This window comes from Aythya fuligula, chromosome 17 (genome assembly GCF_009819795.1).
Source record: "Aythya fuligula isolate bAytFul2 chromosome 17, bAytFul2.pri, whole genome shotgun sequence".
NCBI classification, from domain to species: Eukaryota; Metazoa; Chordata; class Aves; order Anseriformes; family Anatidae; genus Aythya; species Aythya fuligula.
The window spans coordinates 1087536-1113019 of NC_045575.1; the positions used below are offsets into that span (position 1 = coordinate 1087536).

General features: G+C 49.1%; 2 protein-coding genes across 2 annotated transcripts in view; both read right to left on the reverse strand.

Annotated features, from left to right (window-relative positions):
- MYO18B (myosin XVIIIB) overlaps positions 1-5793 on the reverse strand; it is a 55601-nt gene extending 49808 nt beyond the window's left edge. Inside the window, exons 1-10 of the mRNA XM_032199046.1 lie at positions 5749-5793; positions 4993-5148; positions 3940-4809; positions 3654-3720; positions 3420-3532; positions 3051-3227; positions 2197-2395; positions 1660-1802; positions 1125-1225; positions 840-903 (exon numbers count right to left, since the gene is read on the reverse strand). Coding sequence (XP_032054937.1) covers positions 840-903; positions 1125-1225; positions 1660-1802; positions 2197-2395; positions 3051-3227; positions 3420-3532; positions 3654-3720; positions 3940-4809; positions 4993-5148; positions 5749-5793 — 1935 coding nt within the window. The remainder of the gene's footprint in view (positions 1-839; positions 904-1124; positions 1226-1659; positions 1803-2196; positions 2396-3050; positions 3228-3419; positions 3533-3653; positions 3721-3939; positions 4810-4992; positions 5149-5748) is intronic.
- Positions 5794-7954: 2161 nt separating this feature from the next.
- Positions 7955-25484, reverse strand: part of GRK3 (G protein-coupled receptor kinase 3) — a 67066-nt gene continuing 49536 nt past the window's right edge. The window contains exons 13-21 of the mRNA XM_032198708.1: positions 24836-24943; positions 22370-22436; positions 22050-22150; positions 20811-20877; positions 20332-20427; positions 17340-17502; positions 16552-16688; positions 15445-15558; positions 7955-14876 (exon numbers count right to left, since the gene is read on the reverse strand). Coding sequence (XP_032054599.1) covers positions 14715-14876; positions 15445-15558; positions 16552-16688; positions 17340-17502; positions 20332-20427; positions 20811-20877; positions 22050-22150; positions 22370-22436; positions 24836-24943 — 1015 coding nt within the window. The 3' untranslated portion in view covers positions 7955-14714. The remainder of the gene's footprint in view (positions 14877-15444; positions 15559-16551; positions 16689-17339; positions 17503-20331; positions 20428-20810; positions 20878-22049; positions 22151-22369; positions 22437-24835; positions 24944-25484) is intronic.

Here is a 25484-nt window from a genome sequence, read left to right on the forward strand (position 1 = left end):
GGCTGTCGCTGCAGACACCCAGCCCCGAGGCGAGGCACAGCACACGGGGCTGGCAGGCAGCGTCCCCCCCTCGGCACGGCCAGCCCCCCTCATCCGAAGGATTCCTCCTCCTGCAGAGGCCCAGGAGGCGGCTGCTAATGAGGGAACCCAGCTGAGCCCGCGATTCCTCCAGACTCAAATACCCCAAGTACTTGAGACACCCGTGTCATGGCAGGGGATCAGTCGGTGCAGAGTTATCCCCATAAGCCATGAGGACAAAGGCCGGGAAGCCACCAATTAGATTTCCAGGTCAAAAATCCAGAGCAGAGATCAGAAAGGAAAATGGCATTTCAAGGCAATGTATTCCGACCTAAAACTGTCCTTCCCTTGTGCCGGAATGACCCCGCCAGCACCAGCCAAGGTGACCCTGCCCCGGGAAGCGACCAGGCTCTCGGCCAGGCGGCCCCAAGGTGCTATCTGCTCGCCCTGGCGCAGGATGCTCTGAGCCCTTCCCAAGCCTCACGGCCAAGCCTGGCTGCCCAGAGACATGTGTGTGCCATGGGGGGACAGGGAACAGTGGCCAAGGGGCTGCTGTTTCAGAGGATGGTGTAAAACCCCATCTCTGAACCCAAATCTGACTGCGTTCCTGTGGCACCAGCAGCGCGAGGACCTTGCAAATGGCTCAGACTAATAAGGAGCTGGTTCTGGAAATCAAAAGCCACCTTTTTAGCCCCTAAAAGTAGTATTCTGAGCAGGGGCTCAGCAGCCAGCACACCCTGGGGAGCTGCAGGGGCAACCCAGCAGCTGGGTGCAGAGGGATGCGAGCAGGGGGGGCAGGAAGCTCTGTCACTGCTCCCTACCTTTGAGAACGGCTTGATCCCAAAGGAATTGCTCTCAGCCACCTGGTGCAAGTGCAGCGTGGTCCTGGAAGGGGTTGGAAAACAAGGACTTAGCCCTGCTCAGTGCCACGCAGTGCTGTGAGCCACGCCAGAGCTCAGTGCACGGGAAAGTATTTGGGAACAAAACCTTAGCCCAATAGTAGTTTTAGTGGGGGGCACCAGAAAATGCCCCTGCACTATGCAAAATCTCTAAAATCTGGGGTGCTGGGCTCGCACAGCCCCTGTAACCTGCAACCACACACTCACCTCTGCGCCGCATCCAGGCCCGCCAGCATCAGAGGGAAGACGTTGAAGTTGCTCTCCCCAAGGGGCTGCCGGGCGACTCGGCCCCTCTCCAGCAGCATGGTCTGGGGGGGAGCAGAGGTGGGCATTAGCAGCAGCCCCCAGCCCAGTGCCCAGCACGAGGGGCTCAGTGCGGGCAGGGTGTCCAGGCAAGCCGGGCACGCAGGGAACAGGGGGGACAGGGGCACCCAGGGGTGGGGAGATGCCACCAGGAGCTACCGAGCAAGCACCAGGCTCCTACTTGCAGGGCTGCGGGTGGCCCTGGGGGGTGCTGCAGCCAGCCAGGGCTGCACACAGGGGGTCGTGCAGGCAGGAGCACCCCAGGCACACATCAAGGGGCCAAATTCCTGCGGGGGCACCCTTGGTGCAGAGGAAGCAGAGCAGAGCACCGCTCCTCCTCCCCTCCCTGGCACCGCAGCAGCTCCTGCCTGGCTTCACCACGAAGCGCGGCACCGGCTCTGTCCCCGTCCCTGCTGGATGCAGCAGGGCCCGCGGGTACCTGGAGGTGCGCGGCGGTTATCCGGCCGGTGGCGCTGAAATCCAGCGAGAGGACCATGGAGAAGCGCGTGGAGCTGCTGCTGTGGCTGGTGGTCACCGACCCGAAGGCTCCCAGGACCGTGAACATCGCCTGGATCTTCTCCACTGAAACCCAGCACCAGCAGCCGCTCAGCAGGCGCCGGGGGCAGCTTCTCCTGCTGGCTGCACCCCCAGCTCCACCCGCACACACCACGACCCGTCCCACCCCGGGGCAGCTCTTGTGCCGGCAGGAGGGGCTGTGCCAGCCCTTGGCAGGAGCGTGCCGTGCCCTCAGCCTACCCGGACCTCGAAGCCCAGAGCTGCTCTCCAGCTGATCGCTTCCCAGCGCTTCCCCTCACCTCATCGGTAACCTGATCGCAGGGGAGCAGTGCTGCCCATAGCGGGCAAGTCATCCTCTCCCGCTGCTTACTCTGGGGTTTATCAAAATAGCAAACCTGGAGGCTCCGGGAGCCAAAGGGCACGCGCAGCCCCGGGGGTCTCCTGCCCACCGGCCCCGTACCTGAGACCGTGCCGTCCAGGCTGCCCGCCGTGCCCACCAGGTACTCCAGGGCGCCCTGGCAGCACGCCGTCCTCCCCGCACCGCTGCGCCCCAGGGGCAGGATGGCCTGGTCCTGCCGCTGCGTGAGCAGGGCCCCGTAGGCTCGCTGCGCCATGGAGCAGAGGTGCGGGGGCATCCCGTCCCTGCGGCCCTTCAGCACCTGCGGGCAGGGAGAGCGTGGGGGGAGCGTCCGGCACAGCTCAGGGGGCTCCTTGGGGACGGAGGCACGGAGGCGTTTCACATGGGGGGGCGATGATTTCTCCCCCCAGGGTGCAGGACTCCCCTGGGACTCCCCGTGCACTGCAAACACCGCGCCCTGACCTGCTCCTGGCTGCAGTGACAGCGAGGCAGAGCTTTGCTCCTGGCTGCTGGGAGAGCTTCTGGGCTGGCAGCGGCGCGTCCCCAGCATCCCCGACCCCAAACACCCCCGGAGGACCCCCAGTCCCACACACCCCAGGAGCATCCCCAACCCCTCACACCCCCCCAGCATCCCCAAACCCACACACCTCCAGCATCACCCGGGCCCTGCAAACCCCCCAGAGCATCCCCAACCCCTCACACCCCCCCAGAGCATCCCCAACCCCTCACACCCCCCCAGAGCATCCCCAACCCTCACACCCCTCCGGAGGACCCCCAGCCCCTCACACCCCCCACAGCCCCCCAGCCGTGCGGCTGCGGTGGTGCCACGGTGCCCTCTGCCGGTACCGGAGCTCCCGGCTCCTCCACCACCATCCCCGGGGAGGGGGGGGGGGTCGGTGCCCGCCTCCCATCACAGCCCCCCCGAGGGATGCGGACCCCTTTGGGCCCCCCCTCACCTTCGCCGCCCGGCTGGCAGCGTTGTGCCCCCCCCCGAGGGCCAGCAGGCTGGGCCCGGCGTAGGTGTAGGGGAGCTGGGCACGGAGTCGCTGCCGCAGCGTGTTGAGGGCACTGCACTCGTTGAGGCTGATGAGCGAGGCCAGGTCCTCCGCCAGGTCCAGGCCGGGGGGGTTGCTCTGTAGGGAAGGGGCCAGAGAACCGTCGGGGAGCAGCCGGCGACCGGGGCCACCGTCCTGGTGGCCACCGGCACCGCGCCCTCGCCATCCTGCGAGCGGGACGGCGGCTTCCACGGTGGCATCCTGCCCCGTGCCCGGGGCTTTGGACGGGGTTCCCAGCCCCGTGCCAGCCCCCGCAGAGGCCGTGCTCACCCGCTGCACGCTGTCCTCGTCCACCTCGGCCACGCTGCCGTCCGCCTCCAGGCGCAGCCTCACCCTGCCCGCCGGCAGCTCCGGCGTCCCCACGTCCGGCTTCAGCTGCGTGGCTGCAACGAGACGAGCGTGAGCCCGTGGGTGATGGGGCTGTCAAGGGGTCACCCGGCTCCCGTCCCGTGGCCAGACCCCAAAGTGCCCCTGGAGCTGGCTGCAGGAAAGGAAAGGAGTTACCGAGCGTGAAGCCGTCCCGCTGGAGGAGCCAGACCTTCTCCGCCTCGTACCAAACGTCCCTGGGAGCCTGCGGGGAGGAGAGAGGGGAAATGTGCAGGAACAGGCAGGAAACCGAGCAGGAAAAGCTGTGTCCCCATCCACGGAAACACTTCCAACCCTTGGCACTGCCCCCCTCCGCCCTCCTGCCTCCCCCCCAGCCCCCAGGTGAGGGCACACGAACAGGAGGAGCTGCACAGAGCTGCACCCACACCCCAAAATATGGGACAAAATCTGCAAAAGGCATTACCTGGTCCTGGTCTGTGCTGTCTGCCGTCTCCTCTTTGCTCTCCATGCTTGCTTCTTTGCTCTCTCCTGGTGCCTCCTTGTTTCTTTCCGGTGCCTCTTTACTCTTCCCTGACTTGTCCTTTGCCTTCCCTGCCTCCTTTGCCCCATCTTCTGCCTTCCCTTGGATGCCTCCCGGCTCCCCCTTCGGTCCCTCAGCCTTGTTGGTAGTTTTTCCAGGCCCTTTAATTTCCCTCGCCTCCTTCTTGCCGCCTCCCGCATCTTTCTTCATCTTCTCCGGCTCCTTCTTGGCCAGCGCCAGCTCCCTCTTGGTCCTCCCCTTGGCTGTGGGCCCCTCGCGGATCGCAGGTGCCCCCTTCTCCTTCGTACTGCTCTCAGGTGCCCCCTTCTCCTTGCTTCTCTCAGGTTCCCCCTTCTTCTTCTTGCTCTCAGGTACCCCTTTCTCCTTCTTGCTGCTTTCAGGTGCCCCTTTCTCCTTCTTGCTGCCCTCGGGACCCTTCCCCTTGAGCGCGTCCCCCTCCTTCACCAGGCCTTTGCTGCAGCTCTTGCTGGGCGCGGGGGCTGGAGCTGGGGGGCTCCCCCCAGGGTGGGCATCCTTGGGGCTCTTCTCAGGGCACGACGACGGCTTCGCTGCCTCGGGAGCCCCCGGGTGAGGGGTCTCTGCCGGACTGGGGGTGGGGGCCGGGGCTTTGCAGGGGCCAGGACCCGGTGCAGCCCTCCCGGATGGCAGCGCTGTGCCTGGGGGGGCTGGGCCTCCCTCGCCCCCCTGCCCCTCCGCGTGCAGCCCGTTCTGCAGCGGCTGCCCCTTGCTGGCCGCGGCTCCTCCAGCAGCTGGGGGGTCCCCGGTGCGGCCCCCACCAGCCTCCCCCGCGGGCTGGAAAGAGAAGGAGAGGAGCCTCAGGAGGGTCCGACAGGGAAGGGGCAGGATCCGGCCTGGCCAGGGGGAGCGCACAAACCCCTGCAGTGCACCACGAGCCTGAACGTCCCCATCTGAGCCCCAAGGTGCCACCTGAGTGCTGCAGGGAGGGCACACAGTCGTGATTTGCTCGGTACTCACGTCCTCTTTCGCGGTGGCCTTGGCTTTCTTCTTCAATCTCGCCTCCTTGGACTCCTTCTCGGTCTCGCGGACGAGCTGCTTGATGAACCCCCCAGGGATGACAGAGAGGAGCAGGGGGGGTGCAGATGGTGGGGGGGCCCGGTCCTCCTCCCGGATCTGTTTGCAGGAGCAGAAGCTGGGTTACGGGAGCAGTGTGGGGACACCAGCCCAGCCCAGCCAGCCCCACGGGGACAGCAGCAGCAGGAGCACGTAGGGGCGGCTGAGCCGAGCACCCGGCCCTGCTCTACCCCTGCAGGAGCTGTGCATGTTGCCAGCGAGCCCCTCAGGCTGGCACAGGGAGGCTGCACCCAACAGGAGGCCAAGTGCTGGGAAGAAAAGTCCCTCGTGCAGCTCCAGCCTGGCCACCCAGGGGGGGCTGCAGGGGGCCAAGGAGCTGCTGAGAGCGCGGGGACCCGCAGGGCCCTGCTGGCCCCAACCCCAGCCCCTGGCAGCACAGGGCCCCCCGCAGCACAGGGCCCCCCCAGCCGCTCGCCTTCTGCCATGCCACCCCGCAGCAGCACCCAGCACCAAACCCCGTGGGCTCCCCCGAAATTCAGCCCTGCAGAGAGCCGCCAGCAGCAGGGGAATTGCTCAGGATGGAAAATTCAGGCTGCAAAGTGCCCCGGGCTGGAAGGCTTGGAAGCAGCATGAGCGCAGCGATGTGCAGGGCAGGGGGACGTGGCCGAGGGGCGTCCCCTCCCGCCGGCCCCCACCAACACTTCCCTTCTGCTCCCAGAGCGCGAGGCGCGAGGAGATGGCCATGGTGGCAGCGAGACCGGACAGAGCCTTACGGAGAGCCAGGGGAGAGAGAGGAGAGAGTTAGTGAGGGGGGCTGCCAGCCAGGGCCAGGCCTGGGCCTGGGGGACCCTCCTGGGACATCACCGGCCCCGATGGGCACGGGGACAGGAGCCTGGAGCCGGCCATGTGGGGTCCGGGTCGTTTTACAGCCTCGAGGAGCGCTCGGCCACGTGTGGCCGCCTCCGTTCCTGGCGTGGAGCGGGGCCAGGGGGTGCCGGGAGGAGGCATCACGGGTGGCGGTGGCACCGGGGCGGTGCAGGGTGCAGCCGTGCCCGTGCCCCGCTGAGGGCTGATCCCGGCTTCACCTGTCGGGATCATTCAGGCCCCGAGCGGGTCGGGGCTCGCCGGGCCCGCCTCGCCTTGTACAGTAAAGGGCAGGAGCACCGCAGCGGCCCAGGAGCCCGGCTGAGGAATGTCATTTGCCTTCTTGGGCGACAGCCCCGGGCGCCACGTGTCCCGGCTGCCACCTGCCCCACAGACCCCCTGGGGAATGGAGCTGCCCCCTCACCGACCCCACAGCAGGGCTCTGCAGCCCCGGGGGGAGCAGCCCCCTAGGTTGTGTGGAGCCCCCAGCCCACACGGTGCCCGTAGCAGGGACCCCATGTCTGAACCCACAGGGAAACTGAGGCACGGAGGGGGACGCACCTCAACCAAGCCCACAAACCCAGGCCAGGACCACCATCAACACCTCTTTTTCTCCCCAGGTTGGGGGCAGGACGCGGCCCCACTTGGGCCACAGCCACGTGGGTCTGGTCCCCACGCCGGAGCTGCCCGGGGGCTCGCTCCCACTCCTCTGCCTCCCAGGACCTGGTGGGAGCTGAGGCCACCGAGGGGTCCCCCCCACCTCCAGCACAGGGCAGGGTGCTCCCCATCCCCATCCCTGTCCCCATCCCCGCTCCCACCGCAGCCCCCCGGCACTGACCGGCTGCTGGAGGCCGCCCCCGGAGCCGGGGCTGCTGCTATCGCCCTTCATTCCCACCTAAAAATAGCCCTCCCCACCGAGGGGCCCAGTGTCGGGCTAAAAGCATGGCCAAAACTCTCCGTTTGGGCCCTGACCTGCCCCCGGACCCCAAAGACCACCCCGGGGTGCCCCTTACCTGCGTGCGGTGCCGGGGGCGCGGGGGCTGCTGGCCCACGCCGGTGGCACCGGGCGCTGCGGCGGTGCTGGACCCTGGCGAGCCGGAGAGCAAAGGCAGCAGCAGGCGTGGCGGGGGGGCTGCCTGCGCCTCCCCCTCCGCCCTTCGCCGCGGTGGCAGCTGAGGTGACACATGTCACTGCTAAAAATACCCCGCCGAGGCGGCTGGAGGCACCGGGGCCTTGGCTGGAAGAGGCAAGGGAGGGGGTCTGGGGCCCTGCTGACCCCACTGCTGCGCCCACCCCGCATGCGTCTCCGTGCCCGCATTGCCCCGCTCTGTGCCACCGCGGTGATGACACCAAAGGGTCTGGCCCTGGGGCACCCAAGGAGGTGCAGGGAGCCCTGGCAGAGAGCCCCAGGATTTCAGCCTCCCTGTGCCCCCCATGAAAGCTGCCCCACAGCCCCAGCTCCCCAGGGCAGGGGCACCCCAGCACCGCTGGGGCATCCCAGTGCTGTGCCCAGGGGTCACTGGGGGGCATGGGGTGGGTTTCCATGCTGCTGCAGCACACCCGAGCTGAGGATCACGCTCAGAGCCCCAGAGGCGGTGGCTGGGGGGGCATCGGGGACCCTCACACGCAGGTCCTGCTGCCTCCCACCCTGTGGAGCAGCGCCTTGTGGAAAAAGACTGAAAAAATACTGTGCCTGTGAGTGACTTCTCTGGTCAGAGAAGGGATTCACCTCTGGGTGAATCAGGGAAACAGAGGCACAGCTTTGGAGAAAAATTCAGAGAAATCCATCGAAGGCACCCAGCCTCTCCGTGGGGTCCAGGCAGCAGCAGCGGGGCCTGGCAGACAACGGAGCTGCCACCATGCCCTGTGGTGTGCAACGTGCAAACCCCATGCCCAAGGCTCTCACCACGACATGGTGCTCCCTAAACTCTTCCCACCTTTTTTAACCCCAAGACTGTCGGGAAGAACTGCGGTCACCTTCGTTCATCTCCACGGAGGCTCCGGGAACAGCCACGAGACGGGAAAGGACCAAGCGGCAGCACACGCTCAAATGACATTTTTTATTGGGGTTCTCTTTGTATGAGAGCAGTTGACCAACACACAAAAGCAGCTTAGCTGTTCCAAAATAATCCTTTAAAAAAATAATGGCAGAATTAACTAAGTGTGGCACGTCACAAGTTGCGGAGGACTGTAAACTCTGAACATAGTCTCTGTGAAAGTACTACCTCACACGTGCAGTAGTAAATACCAGCAAGGGGCAAACCCTCCTCTGCACAATAAATATGAAAAGAGCCAAGTACATAAAACAAATGATGATTCTCATAGATACAATATCTAAAGTTATTTACAGATACTGGCTTTTCTTACCATTAAATTACACATTGAAAACAGGTTCTCTTTCAATATATTTCTTTAAATCACTAGTAGCTATTCATGTGAATCTGCTCCTTTTTTTTTTTTTGAAGGACTGAATTTAGTCACTGAAACAGTGCTCATGAAAACACCTCTCAGAGGATCCTCTCACTTTATTCTGTTTTTCAGACCCATTTCTTTGTTGTCTCACCTGCTCTCTCCCTGTCCTCAACACAAAGCAGCCGGGAAGCCTCCTGCACCGATCGGCAGCTACAGCCCGCGTCCGCCTCCCTTCCCAGCCTGGCAAAGCAGCGAGTCACACCGATCCCAGGCACTCCCCCCCTGCTTTCTGAGCTCATCCTCAGGTTTCCTAAAGGCACATGGCTTTGGCACCTACCAAGCCCACAGCAGCTGCCCCATGAGAGCACCCCAGGCAGTGCGAGCGCTCCTGGCCCAGTGCAGGAGTCAGGGGGGACCTGGTGGGCATGGGGTGGGAAGGGAGAAGCAGGGCAAGAGGCAGGGTGGGGGAGAGCAGCCCCCTCGTCCTGCTGTGGGTCCCCCCGGCACCAATGCAGTGTGTCAGCAAGGAGGTGGCTTTGCCAGCAGGGCAGACACAGCAGCTCACCCTCGAGATGTCGTCCTTACACCCAAACAGGGACATGCTCCAAGCGCCACAGCGGGTGGAAGTGAGCAGCGCGTACTTCAACACCTAAACGCACTCCTCAACCCGCAGAGACCACAATGGGAAAGCAGAATTATTTTTAGCAAATGAGTTATCTGATGAATTTAGTGCTATTTTCGTACCCTGCCTGGGAAGGGGTGTCTGGCTTTGTTACCTACAGATCTGCAGCAGCGCTCCAGCAAAGGTTTTTGGCTCTGGCGCTGCCCCAAATCACTCACATGCCCCGACCACGGCTCAGGAGCCCCAGGCGAGCTGCTCCCGATGGACTTCCAGGGCTGCTGCCCACGGGGACCATCCCAGCCACATCCACAACCACCTCTGCCAGACTCCAGCTCGCCCATCCCTGCCCTACAACCCAACGCTCCGCACAAGCTGCTCGACACAAAGGGCTCAGAGCTGACGGCTTCCTGCCCTATCCCGGGGCTCAAGGTCTACGGCCTCTCCGGGCTCCCTCTTCCATTAGTTCGTCAACTTCACAATTAAAGAGCGTTTTTAATATCTGAGCTGACTCTTCCCTGCCCCGATTTAAGGTCATTCATTCTTGTTCCACCCACCGCAGACTGTGCGTAAAACGTCACTCACCGGAACACAGGAACAAAGGGGGATTTACAGCGCCCAGACCCAGGGGTTATTTGCAAGGATTTTTCAGATGTTTCTGCACTCATAAACCATTGCACCTAGAGATGGTCCTGATAACGCATGAAATTCTGTATGCCTGTAACAGACGGGTTACTGGGACAGACTGAAACTATTCCAATTTTATTCTGAAAAACAGAATAAAGCTGACTGATCCTGTTTGAAAGGAACTGCCGTTTCTTCAGACAAGCTATACATATATGGAGCAGAAATTCTGTGGAATGTCAGAAGTTGGAGAAACATGTATTTAATAAATAATATAAAATGCTTTTTGTTAAAATAGAATTCTTGGTTTTATACCTACATAGCATAGCGACCTTTACATAAACAAAATAAAGCTGAGTCTGTGATGATTAGTTTAACACAAAATAAAAATACAATTTAACAATAGTATTAAAACAGCCAATGTTCAATCCACACAATATGTACACCATGGAATAGAAATCAACAGAAAACAAAAGTAGATTATCTTGAAATTCCTCAGACATTTGGATATACATATGTTCTCTGTATATTTTAGATATTTTCCTTTCCTTTTTTTTTTTTTTTTTTTTACAATATTAAAATTAATACTATGCTTTTTCAAAATACGCTTTTCAGGTTTCTCATTTGTAGAACTGACTCATTCCTTATATTAATCAACACAACTAGAACTATTTACTTTCTACTGTACACTTCAAAATAGTCCTTCCTCCATATATACTTAAAGTGTGAGCATTTCAGAGTTAAAGTAACTGTGTCATTGCCATCTGCTGCGTGGGGAACAGTAAAAGCAGTATGCGACTTGCTACGTAGACAGGTAAGTGATATGCAAGAAGAATCTCGTCCTTAAGCTGATCAGCTGCCAAGAAGAGCAAGGCGCAGAGCTGCAGGGCCTCCCCTGTCCCCAGACACATCTCCTGCCACCTGAGGCTGAAGCCCACAGTAACTCCGCAGCACACAGCTCCTTGCGGACAGGAGCTGCAGAGCCACGGCGGCATCACCAGCATCACAACTCGGATTTGTTTAGCACCAAATTCACAATACTTCTATTATCTAAACGCTGGGCTGCAAACACCTGCGTTTATTGTGAAACCAAACCCAACCTGGTGATCCTATTCATTATTTTTTTTCAGCCTCAGCAGAAGGAGAAGAAAACTGCTGCTGCTTTTCTGAAGGAGAGCTGCTGGACTCGAGGGGCATCTGACCGGAGGCGCACGTCCCAGCCCTGCACCATGCAGCAGAGCGCTGCCCACGTCCCCCAGCCACGTCCTGCAGCCACCAGCGTGCTCAGAGCCTTTGCTCCAAAGCCCGGCGGGGGCACCACGCTGGGAACATCAGCACCAACTGCATCGGCTCCAGATCTGTGCCACCAGGCTCATCCCCATGTGGCACAACAGGACGGCAGCCTTAGACCTCACCAGACCAAGTCGGAGCATAAGTAACACCAAGAGGCTGTAAAACTTAGAGAAGTGGATAGCCTGCAGTTGAATGAAGGATTTTATATAAATACGTTCCTTTAACAGTTGCATAAGTATGCAAAATAATCACCAAATTTGAACAGAATTGCCACATTTATGCTGGCAATGACGGGATGTCTCAGCTGGCACGCAGGGAACACTTGGCAGGGAACACCGTGCTCGTGCCCCTGGGGACACACTGCTTGCAGCCTGAGTAACTGGTGGGGTGCTCCTCCTGTACTTACATGGCAATCTGTCAAAGTCTGAACCTGGCAAGATTCTGCTGTATCCCCATCTTTAAATGAGCCACTAAATTACAGCAAGTCCCACACATCAGAACTGCCCCCCTACCTCACAGTGGGGAAAAAAAAAAAAAAAAAAAGGAATAGAAAAGAACACAGAGCAGAGCCCCAGCTCTTCTGGAAGGTACTGCGAAGCCCCTGAGTCCAGCTCCCACAGAAATCACACATCTTTGACAGTCACGTCACCCACGCACTTGCTTTCCAGGATCTAGCCTTCCTGCATTTATCAGCTCATTCATCGGACACAAGGAATAACTAGAAAATAATCCCTGCAACGCAGACGGCATGTGGATACATCAGGGGAGTATTCGATATGGCTTTATCTAGCATCTCGTTTCTTATTTTGAAATGTAAGAAACAATTTCCCTATGTGCATAAATCTTCGGTACAGAAGCATTTTTTATAGGACTTTTAGAAGATTTGTTTAAAAACCTGTGCTTAATCATTCACTTGGTTCTGTTGATGCCTGAAGCTCTAATTTCTTTTATCTTTACTTCCCTGAACTTTAAAACAAGCCCTACCAATGTGGTCAACATGCATAAAATTCATGCCGTGCCTTACTTTCTCAGTGTTCAACAACATTTTCTACGCGTACACCTGAAGACCCTCATGTAAAATAAGACCATCAAGCATCTTTGTCCAAGAAAAACCTTTGGAGAATGTAGTACCTAGACCAGGAACGACCAGCTAGGGGTAGCACGGCACCCCGTGCTTTGAATGGCCAAATTCCAGACCTCTCCCCACACCACGAGACCCGGATCTTTCCGCAGAGTTTCCCTCGTTGCTGGGGCCATAACGTGGGCAACGCGTGCGGGGTTCTTGCTCTGGTAACCTCTCCTCCCGTACCAGCACGGCCGTGTGAGTGAGCAGTACAGATCTTCTATATGTCACTGATAAATCAGACTACAGGACAGGAACGCTGCCCTCCTGTCCCGGCCGGTGCTGTGGATGGCACTCGGCTGCCAGCCAGCCCCAGCCACCGCTGACGCAGGCGAGGCAATCAGCCCCAGGTTAACGAGCGTGTCCGACGGCCACCCCAACTCCACTGCCCTTCAAATACGCCTATTCCCGTAAGTCATGCACAGCTGTTGTTTTGTCTAATACCTGTGGTTTTGAGGCACCATTTCCCAGCTGCAGATCTACCCCGCCTTACGGAGCCCAGAGCTACGGTGTGCTGCATCACAAACTGCCAGCCTCTGCCAACAGGGACCTATCGTACAAAGCAACCGTGGAAAACAACTAAAGAGGAAAACAGAACCAGTAAGGAACTAAGGAAATATGAACAAGTTACAAGAGAGCTAGGAGAAGAGTTTATCGTAACTGGAGTTTTCTTCCCAAATCAACAAGAAAAATAAAAGCATTGCATGGTATTGCAGGAGAACCTTAATGACACCCTGTGCACAGTCAACACCAGTAAGATGAGACATTTTGTATTCCAACTTCAGTAAATACCACAACTTCTCCTTACAGAGGATGCTGAGGCACTGAACATCACTTACCAGCAAGGACAGAGACATCAGCACTCTTTTTACAGAGTAAATAAAAAAATAAATGGGATAAACTCACAAAAAGATATCGCCTGACTCACATGGGGTATCTCCTAAAACACATTTTTCCTTTTATGCTGCACCAGCTTGTACCAAAGAGTTTGCACACTTGTGAAAGCACACGCTATGCAGTTAAGCCACTCTCACTTTTAGAAGCAAATACATCCGATTTTATCACTAGAGTGTTCAATAAACAAATACTTTCAAAACAGTTCTCCTACTTACGCCAATTTGTAATTTTTTCTACAAAGGACATAAGTCTACAACTCTGTGGTTATCTGCTAGCAACACAAGCGAGACAAACTGTGCACACCAGGTGGAGAGAGTATGCTGTTGGTGCAGCTTCTGTTCCCACTTACAGGGATGCAGTTCTCACCATCTTCAGGGACTATGAGAGCTGTACCACTGTAACTGGGCAGAAAATGTTCTCTAAGGCATTCACAGAATCAGAAAAAAAAAAAAAAGCTTAAATTTGGCCCTGACAGAACTCTTATAAAACATCACAATGACTAGGGAGAGGCTGACATCACATGCTTAAAGTTGTCTACCAGTTAGGGATTATATCGTTACTTTTGCAAAGAGTTTCCACATGACAGGACTGATGTCTCAGGCAGAATTAATATAAATCTGGCGTTTGATCAGCTCATTTTGTGAGTTCCATCCTCAGTATTCTCAAACTGTTTTCAATGTGGACATTTTGAATTCTCTAGAAAAGAAAATTAAAAATCCTTTTGCAAGCCGAGCCATGTGATGTAAGCACGACCTCCAGAGCTCAGCTACAGTGAAAGTCTGGGATAGCTATGCTATGAGAACACACTTGCTTATGTTTTGTGTACAACAGACAAGGATCCACAAGTCCCGTAACTGAAGAGTGATCCAGAATACGTACCGAGGTACCCAGACATCTTAACCCAGTACATGCACTAGAATGCATTGGATTTGAATAATTTCTTTTTAATTTTTAAAAAGTGCAGTTGACCTGAAATGGAAAAGAACTGTCTTTATATTCACTGTAAACTTGTCAAAAGGAATCTGCTCTTTAAAAACTGTGCTAAAATAGTCAATTTATACAACAGAGCACTAGATGAAGCTACCATAAATTCCTCTTCACCAGTTATTACTCTATTGTGTCAGTTATAGTACTGCATATACGTAGAAGAAGCAAAACGGTGGTAGCTACTATTACCGAGTACAACAAACCAAGTGAATAACTTGAGTTCAATGCTTCCATGAAGTAGCAATAACATTTAAACCACAGGACAGTTAGAATTCAGTACTTTGAAGTGCATAAGAGTCACACTGTTGATCATCAGCAGTATGGAGAAAGGTTATTATAAAGTCAGCAGTAATGGTCGGAAAGAACATGGCAACACGACAGATTAAAGGTTATCCAACATGGCAAGTCTGCAGCTCCTTCCAAAGTTGAGGGATTTGTCGGTATCACACACAAGTGTAATTCTAGCCAGCAGTAACCACTTCAGTTTCCAGGCTTGGTATGCACCAAACAAGGGTATTGCAGAGAAAACAGCATCTTCCTTCCATCAGTAGTTCTAGAGTAACGGACCGTTTCCAGACACCGCCAGGGTGCAGGAATGCATGGGAGCAATATGCAGCCTCTACATGTGATAGTTTCCACCACTGCTAGGAGCATGAATTCACTTGCCATTGTTCCAGTCTTCACCACCTCCAGAGACAGAGTTCTGACATTATCCCATGCTGTAAACATCTAATTCTTCCTCTCCTAAGCACATCCCGCTTCCAGGACTGCACAAAGTAATTCATAAGGATTCTGTGAAACTCAACATGTTCACGCAGTAGCTTTCCCTAAGTGAACTTTGTTCTCCTACAGACCATTGCTATTCCTGTGGCTGAGCGGTGGCTTTGAAAGCTCTACAACTGTTGAGCGAGATTTATTGAGAAACTTTGGAGCCCGACGCAGCAACCTCTGTGCCTCAGTAAAAGCTTCTGTCAGCTCTTTTTTCCACTGAACAAATTCTGGGTCACTCTGAAAGAGATACAGAAGTAGTTTGGCACTTCGTAGTAAAACTGCCAATAGTGTCTTCTCCTTTCAATAGCACTTAGAGCAACTTATTTTAATTTCCTGAGGGAACTAGTAGCTCTGGATGTTGAAAACACACAGCCCTTTGCTTCTCCATCGCCCTGCCAAAGTCAGGCACATCAGCAGCAAGTACAGATGGTCCAAATCGTTTGAGGAGTTGTGTGCTTCCTCCCTTGCACACACATCAACTACCATGTACCAGCTGCAGTGAGTTGCGTGTGCCAACACAGCCTTAGAAGCTCATGTAGGTTGAGAAGTTTTGAAGTTTTTACTTAATAAACTCAGTTCATTTTGGCCCAAATGCCATTGAAATCCATGACACAAAGTGGCACACCTGCAGGTCTCCTGCTTTCAGAACTATAGTGTGATAAGAACTTCTTAGTTTCACTTAGGTTCAAGTTAGCTACATAAAGTGCACTGGTCAACATACACTGGGAGGTCCTGAAAAAATGCTCAATTGTTCTATCACATGTAAAATGTCTGATTAAGAGTTATGGAAAAACAAGCGTCTTACCTCACACTGTAGGACAAACTGTTTTCCTCCTTTAATTCTCAGTAAGATGCATTTCTTATCTTTAATTTGTGTTTCTTCAACAGATACTATTTGTTCCATTGTCAACAGGTTTTGCTGTAGTATTTACAAAAATAAAGCAGAGAAATGATATGAAAAAAACCTGTTGCCCATCAAATAAAACCAATGGCTATTTTTTTCTGGATTAGACACATGAATGAAGTTACAAACATTAACCGTCATTTACCAACTTAACAGCATTGTCATATCAAACATTCTTTACTTCTGAAGGGTGAGTAGTGAACTAAAAATAGATTATAAGGTAAGAGAGATTTAGCAAGGGGCTTGGTTACTTAAACAGAGATAACAAAATATAAGCTAAAAGAGCCAATGATGACAGTATGAAATAAGAATCTACCAATAGGTGTGTCTACATACAAAATATTCACTATCTTCCCTCAAGAGAATTGCATATAATTTTATATATTTTCCAAACATTACTGCTGTTTTAAAAAAAAAACAAGACCGCCTTACTGACTATACCAAAAAGCTGAAAGGGAATACTTAAGCACTATACACTGACGCAGAAGCAAACATATATAGCAGTTTGCAGCAAAGGTTTCCCTGCAGACCATAAGATGAGAACATTTCAGAACTCCAAACCCTTACTTAACTAAACATACAAGTGATCTGCCAACTACATGATCACAGCTGGACTAAACTAAGGTTACTATAGCATTTTCTTTGAAACAAAATGCTATAGCATTTATGACCTTACCAGTTTATGTTTTTTTGTATAAATAGTCCAGCGGTCCTAAATGAAAAATGACACCATGAACTACCAAATTACTTTAAAAGCACAATAAAACAAAGTAAACAGGTTTCTCAAGACAATTTTATGTTTCCTCAATGCAGTGTAGCTATCCATTAACTAAGGCAAAACTTGAGATAAGTTTCCTTGAGTAGTGACTCAAATCCACTGGGTGATTACTCAGACAAAATTCTCCTTCGTGGAAGGTATATCTGAGTATGAATTCTCAGATTTGCCTCAAGAGACACCTGTCTCTCACGCCCCTGGAAGCTGCTGCTCCCTGGAGTAACCTGACTTACCCGTGACTCTCCTTCTCCTCGCCATTCAAGTCTGTTTGGGAAGAGGTAAAAGTAACGACGTTGCCACTGAGTCAAGAATGGGTTCCCCAATTTCAGCATGTATCCATGCATGATACAATCCTTCCCAAGTGCATAATCTGTAATGACAGGAAACATCAGTGTGGAAAACAAGGCATAGCCTAAAAACATGCCGCAGATGTGATATGTTGATGAAGGATGTAGCCCCGAACGTGTGACTCAGTGTGCTACCAACAGGCGTGCAGTAAGGGTTCTGTGTGCAAAGGCACAATTCTGCCGATTCTGCCTTAATTACGTGAGCTGATGAGACTGCAGTGGAGTAACTAAGAACTGAATTTGGTTCTTAAAACCTGGCTTACTATTAAAAGAATGATATACTGCTATCCAAAGTTCAGAGTTTGCAGTGCAACATTCCTGTGCACACCAGTGAAGTGTGCTGTGAAGGACCTCGTGTTATATTCCCTGTCTTCTTTGTAATGATAACAAATCCCACATACCCTTTTCTGAGCACGCACAATAAACAAAAACGATGAAAGGTTGTACATAATAATCTTTACAAGACACTACAAAAGACTTTCCAAAACATTATGCCATCATACAGCATTTCAAAACATTAAGAAACATCTTAAGAAACACAATAGTGACTAAATGAATTCTAACAATTACTGGTGAGTGACAGTAATATGAGAGTCTGTTGTGTGGAACTTCAAACACATGAATTACTACTATCTAGCAGTAAAAGATGAAGAGAAGTGTATTTGAAAGATTACCTTCCTCATGGCCAAGCTGCTTATTTTTAGCCCTTTTTCTGGCCTCAATTTTATCTGTGTCTGCATTTACTGCATCATAAACAGTTTCTGCTACTTCTTGCTGCCAACGCTCCGATATTACCAGAGGGAAGTTCTTATATAATTCCTGGTCACTATCAAGCAGCTTGCAAGAGAAAAACAACATAAAAAACAGCATTTTAGTAAGTTCTACTATTCTTCTCCCCAGAAGTTTTCCATATAACAGGATTATTGTAAAAGATGCACTGAACTCTAACCTTACCTGAACCAACAGGTGCCCACAAGAGAAAGCAGAGATACTAATTTAAGCATAGATATTAATTTATATGTCAAGAACAAACCACCTGTTCAAAACTTGTTTAGTCTGAAAGCTCTAAAAGCCTTACTCAACCTTGTCCCATTATGTTCTCTAGTTTTTACGATTGGTAATTATTTAAAATGCAAGAAGTGGATTCTTAACTTTGTTGCATAATCAATGTTAACAAAATGCCTAATAGTATTAAAAAGTTTGTCTGCACAAAAATTCCAGTATGACAAATTAAGTATAAATAGATTATGCAGTATTAGGACTCTAAATTAAACAGTACCTTTTAAACAATGATGCCTTCCATGCTTTCAGAACTTAATTGTACATTCCTAATGATAAACCTCTAGAATTCAGTAACGAATGCTGCAGGCCTCATTATTTTCCTGTTGTTTGGCTTCTTTCTCCCTTCACCCCTACCTACGTACAGTACTTGCACTGACTTGCACTGAAGGGACCGAAGTCCAGGGTCTTCAGAAGGGGCACTGCTTGGTACCACAGCACGCTGGGTTTAGCCACAAGGCACAAAAAGTGATCAATGTTTTCAATCCACAATTATTGAAGATTTTCACGTGGGGATGGGTCAACAGAGAACTGGACTTTTGTTCACAGCGCTGTGCCAAGGGAAGAGCCAGCCCCCAGGCCGCAGCAGCCCCCATCCACCGCTGTCCCCCTCAGCCTGCCACCTCCAGGGCATGTGTCCCTCAGGGTGTCACGGGACGCACCGCGGGGTAAATATAACCTGCAGCAGGAGCGAGGGGAGCCCAGCACCCAGCACTGACACTGTCATGCTAAGGAACGCCCGGCGGCAGCTGAGTGGGAGGGATGGGGTTACCGAGCCCCCTCCCAGCAGTGGCGGTGTCCCCGTGAACCTGCACGGCCAGCAGCTGTGCACCGTTTCCTCATCCACTTGGGGCTAAGGACAGGTTTACCTTATGGGCAGCCCAAGTAAAGGTTACACAAAGAGATCTGGCTGTACAACTGACAGGTACAAGCCTTGAGGAGAACATCAGATCAACCATCCTAAGGGAATACAAAGACCACCCGGCTTCTCCTTGCGAGGTGTTCTTCTGGAATTGAATTTACAAATTCTGGGATTACAGCATTGCAGAGCTTCAGGGAGCTGGTATCCTGTTAGACCCACGCTGACAGTGAAGATGTGAAATTTTCTGGGATAAAGAACATCTTGGGATCTCTGCGTTTCTCTTTAAACACGTAAAATCCTTTCTATGCCAACTTCTGTAATCACAGCAGGTGACACTGACAGGCAAGTTCCTTTTTTAGGCACAGTGAGTAGCTCACATGTTTTTTTGCTTATCAAGCTTAGAGCAATTAGTTTCTCTCCTGACTCACTTCTGTAATAACAAGAATAAAGCTTGATTTGTTGAGGAAATACATCATAAAAGCAGCAAATGGGACAGACCTAAGAGAAGCACTGATCCAACTGCTGTCCCAAAGCCTCCAGGGAAGGTGCAGGAGAGGGGATGTACCACATGGGTCAGGAATAGGCCAGCAGCTATAGCTCCTTTTATTTTTTTTTTCCTTTGTATGGTTTTCCTTACATTTTTCAATAGTATCAGGACTTGGTAGTTACTCTCATTACTTTTCTACCTTACAAAGATGCTACATTAATATACAGTTTGTTATTTCAAGAATTTTCCACTGTTCTGGCTGAACATAAGGAAGCACTATTAAAATATGATTTAGCATAATTTATCCAAGCTTTCACTAGTATTTTTCTCCAAAATAGGTTTTCAGATGACTGGACATTCCTCTGATAATACACAGCACTGCGGGTACAAGGTTTCAGCTGCAACCTGTACAAGAACTTATTCAAAAACACTGCGTTTACACAATGAGAAGTCATTTCCAAAAATAACTTCCAGAAATCCTAGACAACTCTCAAATTATCAACTGCATGTTCTCCAGAATTAAAAAAGAAAAGAAAAAAAAAAGACCTCCTTCAGAATATCAAGAGGATTCACATTCCTAATGTGTTTTGCAGTTGGAATATGCAACAGGAAGATAATGTTAGTCTCATAAACTAAGAGGCTATTTTTTTCTCCTTAATTCGTTGCGTGAGAGCTGTGTTATACATTCCGTCTTCATGTGCTATTCTCATTTGCTACTGATACCCAAGGTGTACATGTAACTAACCCAACAAAGAACTTCACCAGCAATAAAAATGTTACTGTGAGTCCCAAAAGCATCACCCTAAAAATATAAGAAATTACAAAATTATTTGGGATTTCTACTGAGCGTACATTTAAGTCAAACAATGTTTTGGGAACAGCAGGTTTTTTTCCACTCCCCATACCAGGAACTAGATACAATTTTTAAAACTGCAAACTATTAAGTACTCCTGAAAACAAAGGATTTCCCAGAATTTGTCTGGCCATTTGAAATATTTATTTTTATCATATAAACATTTGGATAGGAAAGTAGACTTCAGTCAAACTAAAAATAAAGATTTGACAAGTGAAAAAAAACACTATCACCAACAAAAAACAGCCAACTAGCCCAAACTACCACTTCATAAGGGCACAGATTAAGTTTACAAACCTGAAAACAGTTCCTTGCCCCTGAAGCAAAGGAATGGCATGCCACACATGAAGGGATGAGTACAAGTGTCAAATTGCCATTCTTTACATATTGTTTAAAGTTGTATACCTTAATTCCTTTAGTGTCCTCTTCATCAAATGACCCAATATCAAAAGCGTCTGCTGCATTTACTTCTCCCCGGGGAGGGATCAATGGTGGAGGATACTAGAAATTCAAAGCAGCATAATTACAGACAAATTAACGGACATTATTTAAATACATTCTGTAGATAAATAAATTCTCACTAATTTAGTAAAAGCTTTCAAAAAACTCTGTTGGAAAAAAAATAATGCATTTTTGAGACAGCCAAGCAGAAGAATCCACATTGTCATTTAACCCCGATAACAAATAATTCAGTACTACTGATCAGGAAGACTTCTAGCAATGAGTGCCCAACAGTTCTCATCAACCATTCACCGTGCTTTCGTGCAAGTGAGTATCTGTTCTGGGGACAGGAACACACAACTTTTCCATCCATCACCTGTTCAGGCATACTTTATTTTTACTGCTTTACCATGTAAGTTATGGTTACTCTCTTAGTCCTTTACCTTTTGTAAATACACTTGCTGCCAATCAATCCCTTTGAAGAAAGGATGTTCTTTTACTTCTTGTGCACTGCAAAATGAAAGTAACTGAAGTCAACAAAACGAAAGGGCCTTCAAACCAAATTATCTTTGAGAAATCTAAAGTTTTCAAAGGTCAAGCATTTGTATCACTTGAAAGCATCAGTAAAATGACTTCTCTTTAAAAAAAAAGTATTCCTAAGTAAACAACAAAAGAGAAGACTTTAATGTGGAAACATTGGAAAAAGCTGTAACTCTGGCAAACAATCACCCTCATTTTTTTATGGTATTCCATCATTTCTAACAATAAACAGTTCTCTTCCATTGTCAGATCCCATACATTGCTTCTAAATAACAAACTTACTCTACTCCATTTGATATTATACCTCATTTATGGCAAAGTAAACAACCGCTCTCAATTGGCCCAAGGCTGAAAAGCAATTTCAGACAGGCCATTATCATTGAAGGCTCCATGATACAAAAACGATCAGAGCACCTCACTGGAATTACAGCCAGCCTCAGTAGGGACTACTAATTACAGGTAGCATACATTGCCAATGATTTCTCTACAGTTCTTTACTCTTCTCATAATTTTCTTTCCCAGTCTCAGAAGAAATGCACTAGGTTTTTAAATAGGTGATAACAACAATTTTAGTTAACAGCTATAAATAAGATAAGCACAGCAGAAGCAAATAGTACTTTGTGACCGGTTAAAAAAAAGTCTTTTTTTCTTAGACTCATTAAATGAAACATTTATATCTGGCAAAAGGCAACCCAAAATGAAAAGGAAGTATCCGTGGCTTTCCATGCTTGTTTTGTTGTATTTTTTTTTCCTTTATAAAAGCAAGGAATTTTAGCAATTAATATGACCGAATGAAGTATTACAACTTCATCCCAATATGGCAAAAACAAAAAACAATAAAGGGACAAAAATATGAACATCCATAATCAAATATATATAAACACCATCTGATATGAGCATGATTGCAGAGAACTTGGGTGGAGAAAAAAGTGCCTTTAATGACAAAAATTGTCCAAAGATTTGTGCAAACCAAAGGAAGCTGAAATGTAATTCCATGCAACTGCACTTTTTAATGTTTCCTTAAAAAAATATATAAAATAAAATCCTCATAACAGGAAGCTGGTTTTTACTCAAAACTAATTCATTCACTTACAGAGAAGTGGTGATCTTTAAAGGCAGTGGTCCAAGAAGATAACACCTACCTTCTTCCTTGGCACCCAAGTCTCTTGCTAACATCCCGTTGCAGGAGCCCTTCCAAAAGGGATTTTAGTTCAGGAGAAAATGAATCTGGTAACTCCACGTTCTGTGAAAAAAGATATACAAAAAGAGACATTTAATTACAGAAGTACTGTGACCTGCCTTCTCCACATAGCAAAGCAACATTCTTCGACAGCATTTGTAAACAACTCTTTCATGTGTAAATACAGCTTGCTCAGAAAGCAGGCTATTTCCCACTTTTTAGAGGAAATGGGAGTTTAGTAAACAAGAGGAATGTAACTGCAACTGCCACCATGATCCTTACCACGGTGAGCGTCATCCGGTCGATCTCATGCTTATCTTTGGTTTTGTGCTGTCTGAAAGGACTGTGACTGTAGAAATAAGAAAATGCACTAATAAATGTAAAGCCATAACATATCAGGTTATTTCAGCTGTGGCAACCCCAGGAAAGAGTGTAGCATCCTTTTAGTCCCATTCTTCCACCTCATCAATCCTGTCCTGCAGAACAATAAAACAAGTAGTTTTAAAGATGGTGTTTCAAACCCCTTTCCAATTATATCTGTGTCTCCTAAAACACAGAACAGCTCCACCTAACCAAAGAACCCTCAACAGCTATTTTAATAGAGATATTTAAGCACACTGATCTATACAACCTACAGTCTTACTGCTGATCTATATGGGGAAAATGAAGTAAGATCTTAAAGTGGATGAAACAGAAGATAATAATGAACACCACTACATTACTGACTGGGAATATATTTGATGAGGTATGGTAAATTACCAGCTTTATCCCTTTAATGTTTTGTTATTCTGTTTTTGAGAGTTTGAATGTTTCGTTTTAGCCACAGAAGACCTTAAAATATTATAGATTTAACCATGCAGTACTTAAACAGCAGCATGAAAGAAAGCAGTAACTTTTTCATTTTTCAAACTGAGATATTTTTATTGGATTTAGAGTATATTCCTTATTTCCTAGTTGTCTTCAAAACCTCATGCAAATGCTGTTTTTCAAAACTGAACTGTTATTTGCCTATTAATACACTTGTTAGCTATTAAAAATCATTCTGTGTTGCCACCTGGCAGTGTGTTCTAGCTCATTTCAACTGAGGACCGGCTACTCAAGAGTTACTTCCCATTTATCTTCAAAATCATTACTAAAGAATGGATCTGATGGACTGAGCAGACCTTCAGTTTTGTTTTTAGCCATGACAGGTAACAAGGCAAGAGAAAACGGCTTAATACGAGGCCGGATAGCCTCATATATTTTGACAACAAGGTTCTGAGCAGATCAGGGAAACAAATGATTCACTGATTATGGGCTGGATTTTCTGCCAGATTTAACTTATTAAACACCAAGAAATGGCACCATGTGCCCAATCCTTGTTTGGGGATGCAAGTTGCTTAATTGGCTTCAGAACAGATTAAGGAGGATAGTTCTCAGTGAATAATGCTCTGGCTCCCAGCCAAGCACTGACAGCACCCCGCACATCCCTGTCAGGAAGAACCACAGCCCACAGACTGAGCTATCCCACCCTGCAAGCACCAGTGCTCATGGTAAACTGGATCACTTATCTCTAGGTGCTATTATGTGAAGGAAGAATCCTGCCGGGGTCAGCCAAATGCTGTGCCTAGCCCCTTTTCAAAAGGAAGGCTGAGAAGACAAGCTGAGGAGTCCACAGTTGTCCTCTGCATGACACGCTCTCCTTTCTTCTCCCAGCAAACCCAAACTGTTCTGTGTCTTGCTGCCTACTGAATTCTTCAGTGAGTGACTGCAGAGATGGATATTGCTCACAGCTGCGTGATGCCATCTAGACTTCTAAATGCTTTATTTTCCAACTTAGATACCGTTGCTTTATTTATTTGCACACTTACATTTAACCTATTTTGTGAACAATTAACATTAACTGATAAGGCCTACTTCTCTTCGGCAGTCACAAACTTATTTTCCTTTATACAGTGTCTGGAATGTATAGAGGTAAAAACCTTATAATTAACTATGTGCAAGGGCACAGTAAAATTTAACTGATGAACAATCTTTATAAAGAAGCACTTGGAAAATTTTTAAAGATTATTTCTGCTTTGCCATTAACACTGAGGATGCTATTTTCAACACATACCTGCCAATCACTGCTTATTGAGTGTTCAGATAAATCCCTTAAATTCTACATAGACACAAAGTTACTGAGAAGGTAACAGTTGACAAAGCTGTAATTATCTTAACTTTTGTATACCAACATGGCCAAATTCAGAAACTGAAAGCATCCACGCAATACAACGTATCCAAAAACTAAAGAAGGAAAGGTTGAGTATCATGCCAGAAAGGGAACAATGTACCAAGGATTTTCACCTTAAAGGAAGGTCTTAAGACTGTGATGAAGTCCCCAACTCAACAGGGCTGCTAAGTACATTTAAGCAATGAATCACATATTCATCTAAAATGCTTAGTTATTGTCAACAGATGAGTAAATTGCTATCAGTAGAAGTCAAATCAGATCATCTACCTTCCTCACTGCCCCAAACCTGTACATACTAAAGCAAGCAGGGCTTAAATTTTGTTGGCTTTGGAAGCAAAAAAAGCCTACTTTAATCTCATGTGAAGATGTGGTCTAATGTGCAGGGATGGCAGTAAAATATTGTTTTAGATAAAATATACTATATGCACTATATGCATGTTAGTATTTCAGGGGACAGACAGTGATGGGGCCCACGCAATTAAAAAAAAAAAAAAGAGAGAAAGAAAAAAGCAGATGTGACATGAAACTTCACTCACCCTCTCAGAAGTTTGAAAAGCATGCAGCCTAACGAGAACCAGTCTGCACTGCTGTCATATGCTGTTCCCTTCTGAAGCACCTCTGGAGCCATGTACCCGTGGGTACCTCTGAGAAGTAGAAAGGAGAATTTTGATTACAAACAAATCTACCATTGTAAAAAAAAAAAAATGTATTTTTTCAATAAGATAGTCCCATTTAAAAAAATATTATAAAACATGATTTTATTTTGCTTTGGCCATACATACATATGCATGCTTTCTGTTTATATCAATCTCTTGAGGAAATATCTTGAAACAAAACAACAGAAAACAGAAATGACAAGACAAACTGAAGCAGCTACAGTGAGATGCAAATCTTTTAAGACATGACAGGATGAAGCTTTCCTTTTTGCATAACTCCTGAGACTAAACTGGGGCAAATGAGGACCTAAGAATAAGATATGCCAGATAATCCACACACAACACAAGAAATTCAGTTCCCAGTTACAATCTGATGCCAAGAGGCAGACAGGAACACAATTTGCCTTCAGCTCTAACAAAAACCCAGAAAGAGAATGGCAAAACAAGTCTTGTTTTTTAGTCGGTTTCAGAATATTTAATTATCCATTTAGGACAATTAAAACAATCTGGTACTTTAACTCAGTCAGGT